The sequence below is a fragment of the Schistocerca gregaria genome, chromosome 4, assembly GCF_023897955.1.
Source record: "Schistocerca gregaria isolate iqSchGreg1 chromosome 4, iqSchGreg1.2, whole genome shotgun sequence".
NCBI lineage: Eukaryota > Metazoa > Arthropoda > Insecta > Orthoptera > Acrididae > Schistocerca > Schistocerca gregaria.
Window position 1 is genome coordinate 258,303,586 of NC_064923.1, and position 23,234 is coordinate 258,326,819.

Sequence of the window (23,234 nt, forward strand, 5' to 3'; positions counted from 1 at the left end):
TCTGGATGGCGCTCAGGGAATCTGAGCAGATGATATAAGCCAAATGTCGGTGGTGGCAGATGTAAAGAACAGCCTGGTAGAGGGCAAATAGCTCAGCTGTGAAGACCGAACAATGGCCAATGAGCCGGTATATAAAAGAACACCCGACACCGTCATTGGTCTAAGAGACATCTGTATAAATGAAGATCATATTAATGAACAAAGTTCGACAAAATGGGAGCGGTATACCAAAGCTGGGGTAACCTCCTTTGGGAGCAAGCTGAGGTCAAGGTGAACGAGAACCTGAGCCTGGAACCAAGATGGCGTTTGGCTCTCGCCCACTCGAAAGGTTGCAGGGGGTGAAAAATCAAGGTGCTGAAGGAGGCGACGAAAGCGAACTCCAGGGGGTAGCAGGGCAGAGACACACAACCCGTATTGAGGGTCGAGCGAGTCGTCAAAAAAAGAACGATAAGACGGGTGGTTAGTCACTGACAATAGCCGACAGGCATACTGACAAAGCAATATATCGCGCCAGTAGGTTAGTGGCAATTCACCGACTTCAGCATGAAAACTCTCGGCAGGACTAGTACAGAACGCTCCGATCGCAAGACGTGAACCCCGATGTTGTAGAGTTGAGGCGGTGTACGATAGACGGCCATGCAGAGGAGTATACGAAGCTCCCATAATCCAGCTTTGAGCGGACGATCGACCGATATAGGCGAAAGAGGACGGTTCGATCTGCTCCGCTGAGAACACGGAGGACATTTAGAGAACGGGTACAACGGGCAGCCAAATATGACATGTGGAGACCAGCTAAGTTTCCTGTCAAATGTAAGACCTAAAAATTTTGTTGTCTCCATAGATGGGAGAGCAACGGGACCAAGTCTTAAGGACAGTGGGAGAAACTCTTTGTAGTGCCAGAAGTTAATACAGACCGTCTTCTCGGCAGAAAAACTGAAGCCATTGGCGACACTCCAGGAGTAAAGATGGTCAAGACAACACTGAAGACAGCATTCCAGGAAACATGTATGCTGCATGCTGCAATAGACGGTAAAATCGTCCATGAAAAGGGAGACTGATACATCAGCTGGGAGGCTATGGCGAAAATCTGGTGGTGGACAGAAGGGTCAGGATGGGCCAGGTTGTGAAACAGCAATTGAACTCTAGCATAATGCATTCATCTGTATGTTGTGCCATTAGGTAGTCAACTTTGTTCTTGGCCACAGTTTGGCAGTAGCCATTCATTATGGAGGACAAAGGAATGATTCTCATACGGACCTAAAAATGTGCACACTATTGCAGCACAGTTGGTATATGATATGGCTGCTTTCACAGGTGGCCCTGCCTCTGATGGGCGACACATCCTCCACTCCTGCTGGCCTAATCTCAGCTAACCTGTTCACAACCCTCTAAACAAGGCATAAGCACGCGCGCGCGTGTGCGTGTGTGTGTGTGTGTGTGTGTGTGTGTGTGTGTGTGTGTGTGTGTGTGTGTGTGTGTACACGCGCGCACGTGCGTGCGTTCCCTACATCAACAAAGGATCTGTTCCAAAAGTTAGCAAGTTTTCTTTCTTTTGTGTGTGCACAGTTCTCCGGCTCATATGCTTCTGCTATTTGGTGTATAGCTGCCTTACTCTTAAATTATTTATATTACAAAGTTTCTTGCTATTTAAATACATATTAAAATAACATAACTACTTTGTAATTTGGTCAGGAAGCCAAACACACAAAATCTTTAAAACCTTTTCCAGACCCGTACCATTGTTACTTTAAAAAGTGAAAAACCATGAAGAATAATTGCTGTCCCCTTGTCAGAACATAAAATGAGGTGTGCCAAGACTATCATGTCATGAACACCATATTATGCTGTATCCTCCCTCTGGAGAAGGTGCCTGTTTCAGTCACACCAAAACCACTTCTTTCTATCTATGTGACTGGAATGACATTCAATTGGCATAACTGATGGTTTCACTAGTCTTAGCTTATTATTTTGTATTTCCAGACATTCGTTCTTCCAGTGAAACACAAGTCTCTTTCTTGATGAGGTAACAGCCCCCCTGGGAACAACACAGAGTAGTACATTATATTTGTTGCATGCATTCTTTGCAATAGTGTCAGCTTGCTCATTTCCACGGATCCACAAATGTCCTGGAACGCAACAGATTGATTTTCTCTATTCTGTTTTCCCTGTATCACATAAAAGGTATCCTGCAAGTTTTGTACCCACTGTCTGCTGGGTTTATTTGCTTAACGATCTGTAGGACACTTAGGGAATGAGACAAAAGGACAAAATTATTCTGTTGACTGCACTTCACCTGCTCCCGTGTACTTACGATTTCATAGAGCTTTGTGTCAATTTGAAGGTCAAATCTTATAACATACGATGACAAGAAGACAGAAGAAGTGGACAGTGTTAAATGCTTGGGATTACACCTTCATCTTAAAAAATCTCTGTTTGCAATGTGAATTTTGTCAGACAAAGAGGATATAAAAACGAAAAAGCTGACACACTATGCTTACTATAATGTCATATGGGATTATTTTTTGGGGTAATTCATCAAGCCAAGCTAAAGTTTTCCGGGCACAAAAAGTGCAGTAAGAGTTATATGTGGGGTGAACTCAAGAATATCTTGTAGAAGCCTGTTTAGGGAACTAGGGATATTAACCACTGCTTCCCAATATATTTATTCCTTAATGAAATTTGTCATTAAAAATATATCACTTTTTCAAACCAACAGCTCAATTCATGGAATCAATACTAGAAATAAAAAACTTCACAAGGATTTAAAGTCTCTTAGTCTTGTACAAAAAGGCGTGCATTATTCAGGAACACAGATTTTCAATAACTTGCCAGCAGACATAAAAAGCTTAACAACCAATGAAATTCACTTTAAGAGAAGCCTAAAGGATTTATTGGTGGCCAACTCCTCCTACTCCATTGATGAATTTCTCAGTAAAACCAACTGATTTGTGTGTATATATAAGTACAATACAACTTCTGCACAATTTCAGTGCAGTAATGTGTTCATTGCAAATAAGTATTATAGTAGTTTTATTACATGTTTATTGCCTTATAAATAAATAAATAAACTTTTTTATTTTAAACTCAGTGCATTAGTATTTGTTGGTTGGTTTGTGGGGGTTAAAGGGACCAAACTGCTATGGTCATCGGTCCCTTTTCCAAATAATAAAAACACCCACAGAGAATAAAAACGATCAACAGACGACACAGGACAAGAGAAACGTAGACGAAGATCAGACAAGATGAACTAAAATCACACAGTGTGTGATGGTGGTTGGCCGACCATACAAACAAAAAGGGAAAAGCCAACCACCGAGAAACAAACGAAAAAAAAAAAAAATAAAAAAAATCAGAAAAATTCGTAGGCCATATGCCAGAATCAACACAAAAAACTCACACACTTACATTAATCGATAAAATCCCCCTGCCCGAATAAAACGCAGAACTATGTCCGCTATGGAAGAGTCGTCAGATAAAAGTGCAGAGAGCGTATCAGGCAGCGCAAAAGTCTGCCTGAGCACAGTTAAAAGGGCACTCCAACAGAATATGGACCACCGTCAAGGATGCCCCACAACGACAAAGAGGGGGATCCTCACGACACAGTAAATAACTGTGCGTGAGTCGGTTATGCCAATGCAGAGCCGACAAAGGACGACTGATTCCCTGCGGTTGGTTCGCATGGATGACCGCCACACAGTAGTCGTCTCCTTGATAAGGCGGAGTTTGTTTGGCACGGGCAGGCTGCGCCAATCAGTGTCCCATAAATCGAAAACTTTGCGGCGTAATAGTGCCCGCAAATCAGTCGCCGGGAGGCCAATCTCCAGAGATGGTGCACTAGTGGCCTCTTTCGCCAGGCAGTCAACAGTTTCATTTCTGGGTATCCCAACATGGCCCAGGGTCCAAACAAAGACCACAGATCTGCCGCAACGAGCAAGAGTATGCAGGGACTCTTGGATAGCCATCACCAGACGAGAAGGGAAACACTGGTCGAGAGCTCGTAAACCGCTCAGGGAATCGCTACAGGTAACGAAGGACTCACCTGAGCAGGAGCAGATATACTGTAGGGCACGAAAGATTGCGACCAGCTCAGCAGTGTAAGCACTGCAGCCAGCCGGCAACGAATGTTGTTCAGAATGGTCCCCTAGAGTTAGTGCATAACCGACACAACCAGCAACCATTGAACCGTTGGTATAGACAACGCCAGAGCCCTGATACGTGGCCAGGATGGAATAAAAGCGGCGTCGGAAGGCCTCCGGAGGGACTGAGTACTTCGGGCCCTGTGCCAAGTCAAGCCGAAGGCAAGGGCAAGGCACACACCATGGGGGTGTACACAGAGGGTCCGGGAAAGGAGGTGGTACAGGGAAACACCCAAGCCCGTAGAGAAGCTGTTTGACGCGGACGGCACCTGACAACCCGACCGGGGCCAAGGTTCTGGCAGATGGACGACTGACTGCGGGAACAGGACACGATAATTTGGATGCCTGGGCAAGCTAAACACATGGGCAGCATAAGCAGCCAGTAATTGTTGGCGTCATAACCGCAGTGGAGGGACACCTGCCTCAACAAGTATGCTGTCCACAGGGCTGGTCCGGAAGGCACCAGTCGCAAGGCGTATCCCACTGTGGAGGATTGGGTCCAGCAGCCAACGCAGATGGGGATGCTGAGCCATAAGCCAGACTCCCTTAGTCCAGACGGGACTGGGTTAACGCCTGGTAAGGCCGTAGGAGAGTAGATTGGTCGGCACCCCACCTGGTGTGGCTCAGAGCATTTAGATGCCGCCAACACGCCTGTTTAAGCTGCCGAATATGAGGCAGCCAAGTCAACCGGGCATCAAAAACCACCCCCAAAAACCTATGTAACTCCAGCACTATAAGAAGCTCGCCGCCAAGATAAAGCCACGGCTACGGGTGAACAGTGCGTCACCGGCAGAAATGCGTAACGCAGGTCTTGGCTGCCGAAAACTGAAAACCATGCGCTACAGCCCAAGGCTGTGCCTTGCGGATTGCGCCCTGTAGCTGAAGTTCAGCAGCTGCAATGCCAATAGAGCTGTAGTAAAGGCAGAAGTCGTCAGCATACAGGGAAGTGGAGACAGAATTTCCCACGGCCGCAGCGAGCCCGTTAATGGATATTAAAAACAGACAGACACTTAGAACAGAACCCTGTGGCACACCATTCTCCTGGACTTGGGAGGAACTATATGAGGCCGCGACGTGCACGCGGAAGGTACAATACAACAGAAAATTGCGAATATAGATCGGCAGAGGGCCCCGAAGGCCCCATCCATGAAGTGTAGAAAGGATGTGATGACGCCATGTCGTATCATACGCCTTCCACATGTCGAAAAAGACAGCGGCCAGATGCTGACGGCGGGCAAAGGCAGTACGGATGGCCGACTCCAGGCTCACCAGACTGTCGGTGGCGGAGCGGCCTTTACGGAACCCACCCTGAGACGGAGCCAGAAGGCCCCGAGACTCCAGTACCCAATTCAAGCGCCGGCTCACCATCCATTCAAGCAACTTGCAAAGAACGTTGGTGAGGCTAATGAGACGGTAGCTGTCCACCTCCAAACGGCTCTTCCCCGGTTTCAGAATGGGGACAACAAGACTTTCCCGCCATTGCGACGGAAACTCACCCTCGACCCAAATGCGGTTGTAAAGGTCGAGGAGGCGTCGCTGGCAGTCCACTGAAAGGTGTTTCAGCATCTGAGAGTGGATGCTATCTGGGCCAGGAGCGGTATCAGGACAAGCGGCGAGGGCACTGCGGCATTCCCACTCACTGAATGGAACATTGTACAATTCAGGATGGTGGGTGCGAAAAGAAAGACTCCAACGTTCTATCCTCTTTAATGGAGTGGAAGCCCAAGGGGTAGTTGGCAGAAGCGGAATTCAGAGCAAAGTGCTCTGCCAAGCGGTTTGCAATGACGTCGGAGTCAGTACAAACTGCTCCACTCAGTGAGAGCGCAGGGACGCTGACAGGGGTCCGATAGCCATAGAGGCAGCGAATCTTGGCCCAGACCTGCGATGGAGTGACATGGAGGCCAATGGTGCACACATACCGCTCCCAGCACTCCTGCTTGCATTGGCGGATAATGCGGTGGGCTCGCGCACGCAGCCGTTTGAAGGCGATAAGGTGTTCGATTGAGGGATGTCACTTGTAACGCTGGAGCGCCCGCCGGCGAGCTTTAATCGCTTCAGCGATCTCAGGCGACCACCAAGGCACAGTCCGCCGCCGAGGGGACCCAGAAGAACGGGGAATGGCAGATTCGGCAGCAGTAACGATGCCGGTGGTGACCGATTGAACCACTGCATCAATGTCATCGTTAGAGAGAGGCTCAATAACGGCAGTGGAAGAGAACAAGTCCCAGTCAGCCTTATTCAGAGCCCCATCTGCTAGGGCGCCCAGAATACTGACACTGTGGCAGTGACAGAAAGATCGGAAAGTGGTCACTACCACAAAGGTCGTCATGCACTCTCCAATGGACAGACGGTAAGAGGCTAGGGCTACAGATCGAAAGGTCAATGGCGGAGTATGTGCCATGCGCCACACTGAAGTGTGTGAAGGCGCCATCATCTAATATCGAGAGATCGAGCTGCGCCAATAAATGCTCAACGACGGCGCCTCGACCTGTTGCCACCGACCCACCCCACAGATGGTTATGGGCGTTAAAGTCGCTCAGTAACAAGATATGTGGCGGCAATTGGGCTATCAGAGCAGCCAGGACATACTGCGCGACATCACCATCCGGTGGAAGGTAAAGACTGCAGACGGTAACAAAATGTGGCATCCACACCCGAACAGCGACAGCCTCTAAAGGTGTTTGGAGAGGTACAGACTCGCTGTGAAGAGAGTTCAGAACATATATGCAGACGCCAACAGACACCCTTTCATAAGCTGCCCGGTTCTTATAATAACCCCGGTAGCCACGGAGGGCGGGGGTTCGCATTGCCGGAAACCAAGTTTCCTGCAGAGCAATGCAGAGGAAAGGGTGAAGGCTGATAAGTTGGCGGAGCTCAGCTAGATGGTGGAAGAAACCGGTGCAGTTCCACTGGAGGATGGTGTTGTCCATGGCTGAGAAAGGCGTGACAGGACTGGGAAGGGAGATTACGCCGCTGGGTCACCTGCTGCCTCCGACTTAGCACCTGTGATAGTGCTTTCCATGGCGTCTGAGGGATCGGCGAGATCGAGGTCCTCAGCAGACACCAGAATCTCCACTGCATCCTCAGACGCAGAGCTGCAAGGTTGCGGTGGGATGACTGCCACCTCGAGTTCCTTGGGCTGAGAGCTCTTCTTGGGTTTCTCACGCCGTTCTTTGGGTCGCACTGGCTGGGAGGGCTTCACCGTTTCAGTCTCCGGAACGGAGGAGGATCGTGAAGCCCTACGACCAGCTGATTGCGGGCACTTACGCCACTGCCGGTCGTCAGCCTTCTCGCTGGCGGAAACCTGGGAAGGGAGGGACCCAAGGGACCCCTCACAAGAAGCCGAAGAAGTTGGACACTTCTCCGGCTTAGAAGTGGGGACGGACGTCCCCGATGGGTGGGATGGTGTTGCTCCTGAGGTAGGTGGCGCAGGAGCAACCCGGTGGGTAGAGCCCCCCACTGGCGAGGGGGGAGAAACGGAAAGGGCTAGCAACAGGTGTTGTAGCAGCAGCGTAGGAAGATGTCATTCTCACAGGATGGAGTCAGTCGTATTTCCTTTTGGCCTCAGTATAGGTTAGTCGGTCCAGGGACTTGTATTCCATGATTTTACGCTCTTTCTGGAAAATTCAGCAGTTTGGCGAGCAAGGTGAATGGTGCTCCCCGCAGTTGACACAGATGGGAGGAGGAGGAGGAGATTAGTGTTCAACGTCCCATCGACAGCAAGGTCATTAGAGACGGAGCGCAAGCTCGGGTGAGGGAAAGATGGGAAAGGAAATCGGCCGTGCCCTTTCAAAGGAACCATCCCGGCATTTGCCTGAAGCGATTTAGGAAAATCACGGAAAACCTAAATCAGGATGGCCGGAGACGGGATTGAACCGTCGTCCTCCCGAATGCGAGTCCAGTGTGCTAACCACTGCGCCACCTCGCTCGGTGACACAGATGGGAGGCGGGGCACATGGAGTATTGGGATGTGATGGGCATCTGCAATCTCGACATGTGAGGCTGGAAATGCAGCGAGAAGACATATGGCCGAACTTCCAGCACTTAAAGCACCGAATGGGGGGAGGGATATAGGGCTTAACGTCCCATCGGTAGACCATCACCTTGACCCTTTCCGGTAATGTATCCCATTCGAAGGTCAAGATGAAGGCACTGGTAACAATCTGATTTTCCTTCGGACCCCGATGAACGCGCCGGACGAAATGTACACCTCGGCACTCTAAATTGGCGCGCAGCTCTTCATCAGACTGCAAAAGAAGATCCCTATGGTAAATAACTCCCTGGACCATATTTAAACTCTTATGGGGTGTGATCGTAACGGCAACATCCCCCAACTTGTCACAAGCGAGTAACTGTCGTGACTGGGCAGAGGATGCCGTTTGTATCAGGACTGACCCAGAGCGCATTTTTGACAAGCCCTCCACCTCCCCAAACTTGTCCTCTAAATGCTCGACGAAGAACTGAGGCTTTGTGGAGAGAAAAGACTCCCCATCAGCCCTTGTACAAACTAAGAAGCGGGGCGAATAACTGCTACTGCCATCCTGAGACTTACGATCCTCCCACGGTGACGCCAGGGAGGGGAACGTTTTCAGATCGTACTTCTGAGCGTTAAACTGAGCCCGAGAACGCTTAGAGATTGCTGGCGGCTGGCCTCCAGCGAGAGACGATGTACCACGCTTCATTGCGCGTCATCCGCCCTGATGCCACCTACTCTGACCAAGGGCCCTCCTCACGGGTGCCACCCAGCCACGGTAAGAGCCACCTGGCAGGATGGCCATTGCCGGGAGTCCCGATACCCCAGGAGGGTAGGCATCTACTCCTTGGCATATGTGGGGAGTTAACAGCGCAGGCATCAATAGAGCGATCCCTGTGTTGTCAGGGGGCTACAACCAACAAGGTACATGGCGGCCCCACCACAACGGACTGGCTACTGTGCTGGATGTTAGGTAACATGCGGTCCAAGGTCGCTGTCGGTGCAGAAAGAGGCACTGCACAGAGCAAGGTGTAATCTGCACGCAGAAACAGAGTATTGCCCAAAAGATGTACAGCGGACAGGACCACAATTCAACGGTGTACAAGATGGCAAAAGGTCTGGTAAGGCGCCCTTCCCCAATCGGCTCGCTTTTCGGAAAATTTTGAGAGATGGAATTCAAATCCAACAGGGGACCACCATATAGGGCCGAAAAGTTTGAGACTCCTTTTAGTCGCCTCTTACAACAGGCAGGAATACCGCGGGCCTATTCTAACCCCCGAACCCGGAGGGGTGTGTGGAATGGTACATTAGCTTATTTGTTTTAGTTGTAAATATTTGTCACGTATTGTTGTTTTTCTGACATGTTCCGCATCCTGGAGGACCACCTCACTACGGATCAATTGGAATGAAAGTAAATCTAATCTAATCTAAAGTAGCAGCTCTGGTCTCATAAACTGACATACAGTTAGGAGAGCAGTGTGCTGACCACACGCTCCTCCATATCTGCAACCCGTGATGCCTGTGAACTGAGGGTGATACAACAGTCCGTCGGTTCCGTTGGGTCTTCCAAGACCTGTTCAGATAGAGTTTACTTTAGTTCTTTAAAATCTGATGTACTTGATTTCTTATGTTTTGTCAAATTTAAAAACAGTTGGGCCTTACTATTTACCAGAGAGGATAATTAGTTCTGTGTTAAAACATTCACATTTGAAATACCGAGGTTTGCAAATCGCTCCATTGTCCCAATCCTAAACAGTCTTGCTGCCCTTCTGAGGTTTACATACATTTGCTCTACTGATGATCGCACAAGCAAATTAAACAATGGAGACTGTGGGGATAAATGATGAAGACTGTGGGGATGACTGTAGCTTGTATGAATGTTGCAGTATAAGGAACCCACCACAAGTTTAAAGGTGATTACCCAGCCTAAGCACAGATTCTGGGAATACAGATTGTCCTGAAGACTCCTGTTGCCAATCTAATGCCCTCATGTGGAATGGTGTCTATGGACTTAAGACAGGATGATCTCGCAGAAGAACACAGGCACTCCAGCCACGACAGAACAACTACTCTGTAAAATAATGCTATGGAGAATTTATCTGCAACTGAGGTACTTTTAAGAGGCTTAGAGCCTTTAGAGTTTTTGCCTTGAAATGCTTCCAGTGTGGCAACAAGGTCAGTTTCCCATTGAAATCCAGTAACTATTCCTCAAAACTATTAATCTTATCCCACAGTTGCCGTTTTGGTTTATTAAAGACACATCATGCACAAAACTAAAATCCACTCCTACCCACACCGCGATAATTTAAAGCCTGTAGATCAGTGAATGGTGCTGGACAGTGATAAATGTCCTCCTAAATACTGCAAAATGGCTATCATACTCGCTGTAGTTTTCAGCAACATTTTGTAAGGCTTGACAACATGAAAGGTATTTGCTGCCTGCTACTCTGGACAAGAAAGCTTCATCATCTCCACATTCCCTCCTGCCCTCTTCCTCTGTACAGTAGTATTTTCTGATGTGGAAGCACTGTAGTTGCAGTTGTTGATCATCATCTCAAGACCAGAAGACAAGCAAAAGACTGAAAAAAAAAAAAAAAAAAAAAAAAAAAAAAATCACCCAGGAAACAGGACTCCTGACTGTGGACAATACTGATAATGGCTATTGCCAAAAAGGTAATGCAAGACAATCTCCCCTCAGGGACATTATTACCTGGGTATGTCAGTCTGAGAAAACATTGCCAACTCCAAACGTAAAATGATGTCACAAAAGGAAATACTTGCCTGTTTTATTTCTTCACTGATAGTCCTCAGTGTCGACGTACTGCATTGTTATACTGGTTGAAAAAGGGGGATTGGAAGTTCAACACTGACAACTGTAAATTATGTAGCCGACTGTTGTACAATAAGATTTCACAGTTCTTTACTTTCACTGTTCACAACCCCCAATATTACACAATTATATGGTCAGTTCACTGTTGGTAATTGTTGAGAAGCCTCATCAATAGGTTGCAGGCAAACATCAGTGTACTGTTACGATAGTTTGCTGTTGAACAGCTATTAGCAGTAAAAACCGAATCACACAGTTCACAGTTCTTGCAGAATAATACAGTATGTGAGACACTATTTCTCAAATAAATTGGAACATACATTGTCATTACTTGATCTAACACACGACCTATCAGTGTAACACTTATTCCACTATTAAGTTGATGCATTGTTGTTACTTTATCTGATACATAATTCCTGTCTGAAAATCAGCGGTCGGCTGACTGTGTCTCGGACCAAAACTCGGCCCTTTGTATATCCTCACAATAATAGGCACTGAAAATATACATTGTTCAATATTTAAGTTAGGCCTACAGAAATTACAATTAAAACATAATTCATTCAATTAACTGAGTACACTGAACAAATCTTCTTTCTATCACAAACGTTAGGCTGAATTATTACATTAATAGATATAGTTATACAAACAATACTTTTGACACACCTGGTAATTATTTCAGAATTAATTACGGGCTGGCTTTGCTAACATGTTTTCGAATAGAGCAATATAAATACTTTATGATAGTAGTTTGTCTTCCATTTTTTTTAATTATTACAGAATTTATATTTGTTTATAAGTCAACAATAGAGTCTAAGTCACAAAACAGTTATCGATTTCACCCGATAACAAAAATTTTAGCTAGAAATGGTCAAAATAAATTAGGAAATTAATTACTTACACAAAACTAAGCACAAAATTAGACCTGGTGCTATATTTCTTAAGACTGAGGACGAACTGATCATACTCATGAATGTTAATGGTAATTAGGCAAAAATGAAAATAACATGAATTTAATGAGGTGGATGCAAAACAAGAGAGGAAGTAAGAGATCCCAGCTTGCTTCGTCACAAGGACAATCACAGAAATCCCATTTATAAACTTGGCAGATGATATTTTATCTCCTTGTAATCATAGGCCTACCCAGTAACAAAAAATTTTCCTAGTTATGGTGTACTCTAGCATTAATTATGCTGAAGTCTAAATGTGTCTTCTTCTGTGATTCCATTAGCAATGGGAAATTGGGATTTTGTCCTTATCTGTGCAACACCTTTTGGGATAGTAATCACACCATCACATTGGTCACTGCAGTGAATTTCCTCTTTGAACCTTCTCATCAAATCCCATATGTCTGATGATGTTATCAAATAGTCTAAAGATTGCAATAATTCTTGCTGCTTTTTGCTCACTGATAAAGCATAATACTTCGCCTGCAACTTGCAAAAGGCTGCATGTTTGTCAGCAAATGGATTGCACTGCCACTCACCCATCCCTGATGACTACAGGATTCTTTGCTCCAGAACAGCACTGGCCATCTTCTTTAACACATGACTCCAGAAACAGACACACTGTTTTTCCTGTGGATGACAGTTGTGATATTTCCTGGACCCAGACTGGTGTTTGTATACAAGCAGGTAGCTGTAATGTATCCAATTGGTGTTGCTTAACATCCATTTGGTGGCATGTTCCAATGTAACTAGCTAGTGGATTCAAATGGGAAAATGGTTGCTGGAGTACAAGTTCTCTGTCACTTCTCAAAGGACAATTATCAGTTAGTGTAGAAGAGGAATTGATTGGTCAATACTATGGATGATCCAACTGCACCATTGATGTTATCACTTTCCCTGTATTGTGCAGCCAGACAACATTCAACAGAAAGTACCTGACCCCCGTGTATACCACTGGGACAAGTGTGTATGTTGAGCCCGCATACAATTGACGTGCATTGAAATATCTCAAGAGAAGAAATGAAGGGAATACAGAAAGCATACAGTTATTCTTAATAGTGTGTAAGCCTGAACAGTCAAAGCTTGAAGATGATTGGTAGGGGTAACAGGTATTTAATGGTGTATATTGCAGACAAATGCTGCCACTCCTCTCTTGCTCCTCTTAGCACCACCACCATCTTAAATATATTTATTTACTTGCCTTTTCCCCATAGCTTCACTTGCATCATATGCATTCATCACACCTGTATGTCCACCTCTTCTTCCCCCTGCCTCTCCATGCACCGCATCCCCTTGTTGTCTGCCCGTATCCTCCTCCACCCTTTCACTGTCTACGTAATCCTCCTCCTTTCTCAATATCCGTCTTCTCTCTCACTCATGCCAATCCACATATAGCCCCCTTCCCCTCCAAGGCACACGATACTACCTGCACAACATGCATCATGTAGGGCTGCCTAATGTAAGGGGGCAGAACAACACTTTATTGCCTGTATCTCTGCTGCTGTGGAACCTAGGACCTTCTAACCCCCACGGTGTGTATTTTCATCTACTGAGCATTATGTATACAAAATTTAATTGAATTCAATCCAGTAGCTTAGGAGGAAATGCAGGACACACACACACACACACACACACACACACACACACACACACACACACACACACACACACAAATTTGCCTAAAATAATTATTGAAAATCAAGAACAACCTAAATCTGGATGGGCAGATGGAACAAACTCTATCCTCTCTTAATAATTGCAATGCCTCATTTGGTTGCTCTCCATCGCTGTACACATTTAGGGCACCCACTAATGCCTTCAGAAGCATGGACTTACTATTATGCTCTTGAACTAATACTAAACCCATAAACATGCCACTATTTCCCAGCCATGTCTTCTAATGGACAACAGCCTACTGCATGTTTTACTTCTTTCACAAATGTTCTTAAACAGTTCACGGTCTACTATATTGCAAGAGCCATTAAGGAAAGGCCTTTTTTCACCCTGAATCTCTTTTCTAGAGACATTTGTTGCACAGTGAATGAAGAATTACTGTGTGTCCATGATAACTTGACAGTTCAAACACTGACTGTCAGGAACAACAGGAGATGAGCCTTGCCCCCGCATTAGGACTGCAGAAGGAATAGGAGCAAGAGGGGAGGCAATGTCAGCTACTTGCCGCAACAATGGCACCATTATCCTTAAAAATGTGTACAGTAATATTTCATGTTAAGAGGCAGCCAAACAGTGGTAGTACTCTTACATAAATGAATATCTTTCAAGTAGAATGAGTTTCTCTCCTTTTGGCAGCACCAGTAAAATCGTCAAGTTAATGGGGACAAGAAGATGAGAAATTTGTTAACATCGAGTATTGATTTATGTGTCAGGAAGTCGTTTCTGAAAGTATTTGTCTGGAGCGTAGCCATGTATGGAAGTGAAACATGGACGATAACTAGTTTGGACAAGCTGAAGATTGGATGGGTAGATCATACAACTAATGAGGAGGTATTGAATACGACTGGGGAGAAGACAAGTCTGTGGCACAACTTAACTAGAAGAAGGGATTGGTTGGTAGGACATGCTCTGAGGCATCAAGGGATCACCAGTTTAGTAACGGAGGGCAGCGTGGAGGGTAAAAATTGTAGAGAGAGACCAAGAGGTGAATACACTAAACAGATTCAGAAGGATGTAGGCTGCAGTAGGTACTGGAAGATGAAGAAGCTTGCACAGGATAGAGTAGCATGGAGATCTGCATCAAACCAGTCTCAGGACTGAAGACCACAACAACAACAGTGGGGACAAGCAGTAGCACTGTAGTTGGGTCATGAGGCAAAGCCAAGGCACATTGTAAACCACTTAACATGTAGAGTGACTGGCATGAGGGTGGTGGTTGTGATGGCTCTAAAGTGAAGAAAAGGCAGTTGGAGATTAACTTCCCAACAACACAGTCATTAGAGGTGGAGCACAATCTCAGGTTCGAGGACACTTCCTTTTCAAAGTAACCACCTCAAGATCTGTCTTATATGATTTAGGACAGCCATGAAAAACCTAAATATGGATGGGGATTTGAACTACCATCCTTCCAAATGCACGTCAGTCAGTTGGCTCAGTTGCAATGCCTTCAAACAATAAAGAACTGCTAAGAGAAACCCAGCAATAAGCAAAATGTAATTAAAAGGAAGATTGAAAAAACCAGTATGAACATTCCAATCCAGCTTGATGAGACAAAAATAATGCAGTACCAACTTGCGAGCCTTACAGCACAGCTAAACTCTCCACTGAGTTGTGAGGGAACCTACCAGAAAAATTAGTTCCATTATGACAAGATGACACCTATCTTCTCTGGCAATGATGTTTTATTTTAAGACTGTCCATGACTTGGGGTTTTACACCAAGAAATTTCATGTACTGTTCTAAATGTTTATCACTGCACTACACCACAGCACTCAGAGGAAATGCAGTATATAACGCACACACTTCTCTCCACAATGCTGTGTGGATCTTTACATGCTGACAAATGGAAGAATGTCATGTAACCTTATGTGATGTTCATTTGTAATGACCAAATGGACTAAATAAGCTTCAATGAAATATGCTGGACACTCCCCCCCTCCCTGAAATCTTACTTGTGACAGTACACTATGTCTATAAAAACACACCATAAAGTACACTGATAAAAGGTGTTAGATAATAGACAATTCTTTGACAAGTACTTAAGTGCAAATCAGGAACAGATGTCATATAGGAATGAACTAATAAAATGCAAGTTTGGAAGTAAGTGTGTGTGTGTGTGTGTGTGTGTGTGTGTGAGAGAGAGAGAGAGAGAGAGAGAGAGAGAGAGAGAGAGAGAGAGAGAGAGAGAGAGAGAAACGCACGTGTTAGATAGTGCTTGGGTGAAAAAAAAAAAAAACATTCTCATACATGGAAAGGATGTATTTCAAGACTGACTTTTGGTCCCCCACGGCAGACTCCCCCAATGGAATCGGTGGGGAAGAAAAATAAAAATAATAAATTGTTGAACAGAGAAAAGCCAGCCGTTCCAGCCAAGGTTTGCAGAACTGTCACTTTGTTGCAAGGCAACTCTTATAACTGTCTTCATCAGACGCCATTCCACATAAATAGCCAAGTAGGCAAAACACAACATAGCCATCTAGGTGAAATGCAACAATCAACAGTGATCAAACAATAAACCTACAGCCTTTGTCCTGCCCTAACCATAATGGGATAAAATAAAATGAACTGACATCATTAAGATGGTGGCATCACAGTACTCAACAAAAGATAAATACTAGTCCAGCCCCTGGTCTGTAAAGCGCATAATCAAGAATGAAACCCAGCTATTTGCTGCCCTCAATCAAGACTCTGACATTAAAATCACAGATGTCAAATTGAATGTTGTGATGTACCAAAAATAACCCTTAACAACTTTTAATTTCATTAAAAGTAACATCTGCCCTGCTACATGGCGGTAAAACTGTTGTTTCACGCATAAGTAATAAGACCTGCTTTCTGATTCCGGAAAGAGGTTTCTGAAAACTTATCCATTTACAGACATTTCACTTGTTATAGAGATTGTATGAAAAAAAAATGTCAATAGCAGATAAGAGCATTCTGAATCATGAATCTTAACATTTATAAATTACGTTATCAGGTTGTGGGGCTTTAAAGATATCACAGCTGGTGAAAGATTGTAAACCTACAGGCCCGGCAGCTAAGTAGCAGCAACATTAGCTCGTGATCTTACTAAACATTTTCCCCTCACTCTACTAATTTTCTAAGATAATCGAAAGTGCACATCTTGGCTATGATGCACACCAAGTGAAAACTAATTACTACTGGAAATTTTCTACATGGATAACACTATCCTTACTTCTTACCTTTTACATATTTCATCATTTAGTTGATTGGTTGCGATTAACTTCCTACTTAATGTTTCCCATATACCAGTAACAATGTCATTGAATCGTTTACAGCACTGACTTAATCGGCCTAATGTTGCTCTGTCACAATACTGAAATAATATGTACAACACATCAGATGGAAGGTTATCCAGTCGCAGACGACTTTCGTCTTCGCTTTCTTGAAGCACGCTCTGCCCATTCATGCCTTCTGGGACTTTCGTAAGAGAGAGCAATATATGCACTAAAGAAATAATATTCCTGGACCCGTGCAGACATTTTATTTTCGATTACATTCCTTTCATTCTACATTTGAAAATAACACCGCTGCTATCCATTTACACCAAACATCGCCAGCGGCAAAGAAACGTATTTAGTTTCTGCGCAGTCAGTTGCTCTCAGTAAAAAAATTCATTTTGTGTATGTTGGGTTATTACTGTAAAATCAGAAGTAGTAATTATTCGTTGGCCTTCTAAGCACAAAAATAAAGCAATCTGCATTAAGCTTCGTAGGTTTTTTTCGACATCACTGCATTTTGGTAGGGAACGCCAAACTCCATTGCATAGTCCTATCTGACGAAAGTTCACCACTCATAATTTCCGATAGGCTAGTTTTTTCTGACATATCAACACATTTAGGACAATGTTTAATAGCCACACTCTCCATCCGTTTTAGATTAAAACCACGGGAATTACATTTTGCGCAGCAAACTGCAAAGATCTTAATCATTTTCATGTAAGAGTTTAATAACTATTTTTTTTTATTTTTAGAGTATAGCCTTCGCCGTATTACATAATGCCGTCTATTGTACGCCTGGTCAGTAATGCCCTTATTTGTTAGATTAGATTAGTTTTCGTTCCATAGATCCGTGTTGAGGAGATCCTCATGGATGTGGAACAGGTCACCTTTTTTTATTTTTATTTTTTTTAAGCTGAAATAACAATACTAATAGTATAAATATATACAACACATCATTTGTTTCTATTAAAAAATCGTCAATGGAGTAGAAGGAGTTGGCCACTAGTAAGTCTTTCAGTCTCCTTTTAAACTGATCTCTGTTTGTAACTAAATTTTTTTATGTTTGCTGGCAAATTATTGAAGATGAGTGTTCCTGAGTAGTGGACCCCTTTTTGAACTAAAGTAAGTGCTTTTAAGTCCTTGTGCAGATCATTTTTGTGCCTGATATTGTATGTATGATCTGAGCTGTTTGTTGGAAAAAGAGATATATTATTTAGGATAAATTTCATTAAGGAGTAAATATACTGAGAGGCATTAGTTAGTATACCGAGTTCTTTGAAGAGGTTTCTACAAGACGTCCGTGAATTTACTCCACAAATAATACGCGTTACACGCTTTTGGACTCTGAAAACTTTTGTTTGACTTGAAGAGTTACCCCAAAATATTATACCATATGATATTATGGAATGAAAGTAGGCAAAGTATGCAAGCTTTTTCACTTTTAAGTCGCCTATGTCTGCTAACACTCTAATTGCAAATACAGATTTGTTAAGGCGTTTCTGCAATTCTGTGGTGTGCTCCTCCGAACTGAATTTATTATCAAGTTGTAATCCCAGGAATTTAAGACTGTCAACCTCTTCTATCTGCTCTTCTTCGTACTTTATGCATATGCTGGGTGGAAAGCTCTTACAGGTTCTGAATTGCATATAGTGAGTCTTTTCGAAGTTTAATGTCAGTGAGTTGGCTTTAAACCATTTATTAATATCCATGAAACTATCATTACCAGATCTTTCTAGAACTACACTCGACATACTATTTATTGCAATACTCGTGTCATCTGCAAACAAAACGAACTCTGGTTCTGGCAGTGTAACACAAGAAAAAGCAGTGGCCCTAAGATGGATCCTTGTGGGACACCACATGTAATTTCTTCCCATTCTGATGATGACTGATGACTTAATTCACTAGTCCCTTGCACTGACACCCTTTGTTTCCTGTTAGCGAGGTATGACTTGAACCATTTTGCAGCACTGCCCGTGACACCATAGAATTCTAATTTATTTAAAAGGATGTTGTGGTTTACACAATCGAATGCCTTTGATAAATCACAGAAAATACCTGCTGCTCGTAACTTGTAATTTAATGAATTAAGTACATTTTCACTGTAGGTGTAAATAGCCTTTTCGATATCAGAACCCTTCAGAAATCCAAACTGTGTTCTTGATAATATGTTATTTGTGGTCAGATGGTTGAGAAGCTGCCTGTAGATTACTTTTTCTAAAAATTTTGAGAATGCTGGCAAAAGTGAAATCGGTCTGTAGTTTGATGGCATCTCTTTATCCCATTTCTTGAATAGAGGCTTAACATCTGCATATTTCAGCCAGTCAGGAAATGTCCCAGTTATAATTGACTGGTTACACAAGTAACTTAGAATTGTACTAAACTCACAAGAACATGCTTTAATTAACTTTGTTGATATTTCATCATAACCACTAGAATGCTTTGTTTTTAAAGATTTTATTATGGAAGTTATTTCTTTTGGTGATGTGAGTGACATATTCATGTCCCTAAAGCTAGTTGTAAAGGCTAGTTTCAGATATTCAAGGGCATTATTTACTGATCCTGACAATCCCATTCTATCAGTAACAGATATAAAGTACTTGTTAAATAGATTTGCCACACTATGCCCATCGGTTACTAATGTGTCATCTACCCTTAGTGCTATTTGCTCCTGTTCCTTTCTGGTTCTACCAGTCTCCTCTTTCACTATATCCCATATTGTTTTTATTTTGTTCCCTGACATTGCTATCTTCTTCTCGTAGTGTATTTGTTTAGATGCCTCAATTACTTTTTTAAATATTTTACAGTATTCCTTGTATTTAGCTAAATCATCAGCATTGGAGCTCTTCTTGGTCGAGAGATACATTTTCCTTTTTCTCTTACAGGAAATCTTTATTCCTTGGGTGATCAATGGTTTTATTATAGACTTCTGTTTAATTTGAGTAACTTTTAGAGGAAAACAGTTTTCAAACATGGTAGTGACATTGTTCATGAATATGTTATGTTTTTCATTCATGTCATGAGCACTATAAACATCTTTCCAGTTCATATCTTTGAGCAGTTTTCTGAAACACTCAATTTTTGGTTGATTGAATACTCTCCTGTACTCAGATTTAGCAGTCTTGGTAATCTGCTTAGAATTTACATCTAAAACAAGGAGCTGCATGTCATGATCTGATAGTCCATTTATTACAGGTTTTATGATATGATTTTGTTCCTTTGATTTGTCTATAAAAATGTTATCAATGGCTGTCCTTGAGGATTTAGTGATCCTAGTTGGAAAGTTTACAGTGTGAGTTAGATTGAAAGACAACATTACTAACTGCAGTAAATGTTTACTGGAAGATTGAATTAGAAAATCTGTATTAAAGTCACCAGTAATCAAAATTTCTTTGTTTCTTACTGTTAAATAACCCAAAAGAGCTTCTAGATGATTTATCAATAGATTATAATTTCTGCAGGTGCTCGGTAAATAGTTACTATTATATAGGATCTGTTATGGAACTCTACTTCTGTTGCACATGCTTCTAGATGCTGCTCTAAACAGAATTTATTAATGTTAATGTTCTTGAATTTATGGCAGTTTTTAATAAATGTGGCAACTCCTCCTCCCTCCATATCTACTGTGCAGAAGTAGGAAGCTAGCTTAAATCCTGAAATGTCTAAAATATCTATACCAGTGGTCACTTGATGTTCAGAGAGGCAGATTATGTCAATTTCGTTAGATGAATTCATTTCATCAATACAAATGAGCAGTTCATCAACTTTATTTCTGAGTCCCGGAATGTTCTGGTGTAATAAAGATAACTGATACTGCATACTAATGCGATTATAACTGCTCTGGTGAAGATGAACTGGCAGTTTCTGATTACTTTCTGTTAAACATTGTTTAAATGGAGGCTGTATGGTAAAATCTGACTTCTGTTCATCTATTTTCTCTGTAATTAGAAGTTGTATAAGGTATAGCTATCTTGTCACCTTCTGTTACCGCGATGCAGTAATTTCACACTAGACGCAAAGGACCGACACGTCACATCACGTCACAAACACTGTCAAGTCGAGATTTTACCAGTGGTTTTCAAACTAAGGGTTCAAGACGCCCCTCCGGTAGTGGGTGGGGGTGGGGAGGGAGGACGCGAATGGCACACAAATGGGTGAGATATATTAAAAAAAAAAGAAACATGTGGTAACAAACAATTACGTTTATCCTTTCCTTCGAACAACCAAATGCAGTTGATCGGGATTGAATTTCGCCTGATGTCGGTGCTATGACAAATGCGGTCTAAGACAATGAAACTGCGGTGGTATTTTTGGCATTGTTTCAAATGATCGGGAGAGCTGGGCAACATCGCCCGTCGGCAGCATCCCCCGGCAATAACACTGACAAAAGCTATCTGTTGAAAACGCGTTTTTACAAGGTTGCGATATCGAAATCTCAAAAGCAATCGTGTACTACAATTATATTAGCTATAGCTTGCAAGTGACAGAAAACAACCAAACACTATATGAGCCCAAGTTTAGTTGAAAGAAGGAGTCGCTGGTGACATGTTAATTTACTAACTGAAAGCAGAATCATGGACCGACAAGATTTTGTATATTATTTCCAATGAGTTTTGTATTGTACGACACATTATTAGTTTTGATACGAGATAAAACAGAGAGATAAAATACGTTATTGAGAGCGGCAGTCGCATTCAACAAGAGATTAGGAGTAACTCAGATATGTCTGGGGACAGACAGGTCACTCTAAAGATGAATTCATACTGGCCATCATGTCATGTCACACCCTACCCTGTCAAAACATTCTGCAATGCATTTCATTTGGTAGATTCACATTGACAGTCCCTGTCTATCACAGCACTATCAAAGTTTCTCAGAAAGAAAGTTTTGATGGTTGACATCATCCATCCATTGTTGAAAACGTTACTTCCTCCCAGTACATGGCCGTGCACAGATTTCCATATTTCGTTTCTTGATGGCTTTCGTGGTTGATATGAGTCATTTGTTGTTCGCTATTTTGTTATGAATAGTTTCGTTTCGCTATTTATTTTCTTAAAATTTATAATAAATGACGATAGAATAATTGAAGCAGTGAGGTAGCAGTCTCAGTTGTATGGCAGGAGTGTACTCAATTACTTGCCCTCTACTACATTTTGAAAGTGCATTTTTGTACATACTGGTAACTTATTTCATATTTTGCAATGAAACGGACTGCAGTTTGGCTGGAACTTGCGAAGTAAAAGAAGTACTTTGGGTATCATCAGATTAATTAGTAGGTGAAATTTCTTTTAATATTGTCAGGCACTTGTGCCTCATAAAGAAATGGACCGAAACCTTCAGGCACTGCAAGTTGTTTGTTTGAGTATGTTTGTGTCAGTCTGATTTATTGTTAGGTAGCGTTCTGGATTGTGCATGAAACAGTTTTGCAAGCACCAGTGATCAATATTTACGTGGTTTCACTAGTTAACTGCAGTACAAATGAGGCATCTGAACAAATAAAAGCCATATACAAGGTGTGAAGAAACTCTATAAATCTTGATGGGAAAGGTATTGATTGAGATATGACTATTGCACAAAAATTTGAACTGGGCTTACAGGTAGCAAATAAACTTAACCTTAAACCAATTTTTCAAGGGGTGAGATGGCAGCTTATAACACTGCGCTACTTTTAGTAATTCTGGGTGTCGTAACAAAAGCTAAATATGATGCTTCGACTTCCTAAAATACAAAATGCATCTTCCTTTTCCTTGACCTTCGTATTTACTGTGTGAAATTCCCTTTATGTAATGACATTTTTCGGTCCAACACTCTTTTTTGTGTTGTTTTGAACTTCTGTTTTCCCGATTTAATATGCAAACTATCCCTGCAAGCTGAAAAAAATGTAATGTATTGATTATTCCTTGCTGCTATAGTGTTATCTTGAAGCTGTGAGAAAGGACAGGAGCTCCAGACCGCGTAAGCAGAGACGATGGTGAGGGCAGACGAAACTAGGAGAGATATTGTTACATGAAGTAAACCATAAGGGGAGAGCCTCGCGAAAATTCAGACGCCCCCAGACGCAGTACCAGGGCGTTAGTTACTCTTCAAGGAATTGGCATGTAACTTCCTATGTCGTCTAGACGCCGTGGTAGGTTGCCACCGAAGAACTTTGTAACCAACAGGCACATAGTAGCGTATAAAGCCAGCTTGATACCAGCTCTGAGAACAACAACATCATTAGGCTCACATGGGTTAGAAAGAGAGCGAAAACGCCAAAGAACTGTTGACTTAGCAGTCCCTACTCCGGGGAACCCGAGTGGCGGGGCTAAAAGACGTATAACAATAATGTTGAAAGCCTTATTTGGCAGAACAGCAACGTTTAGCTCTCAGCTGAACAATGTTGATACTAAATACGGACTCAGTGTAACTTCATTAACATCCCCGCCTTAGGAGCAGTAG

The 23,234-nt window shown here is 43.0% G+C and overlaps 1 protein-coding gene across 1 annotated transcript in view; it reads right to left on the minus strand.

The window, feature by feature from the left end:
- Nucleotides 1-17,528, minus strand: part of LOC126268091 (F-box/WD repeat-containing protein 4-like) — an 84,660-nt gene extending 67,132 nt beyond the window's left edge. Inside the window, exon 1 of the mRNA XM_049973597.1 lies at nucleotides 16,758-17,528. Coding sequence (XP_049829554.1) covers nucleotides 16,758-16,984 — 227 coding nt within the window. The 5' untranslated portion in view covers nucleotides 16,985-17,528. The remainder of the gene's footprint in view (nucleotides 1-16,757) is intronic.
- Between the last annotated feature and the right edge of the window lie 5,706 nt (nucleotides 17,529-23,234).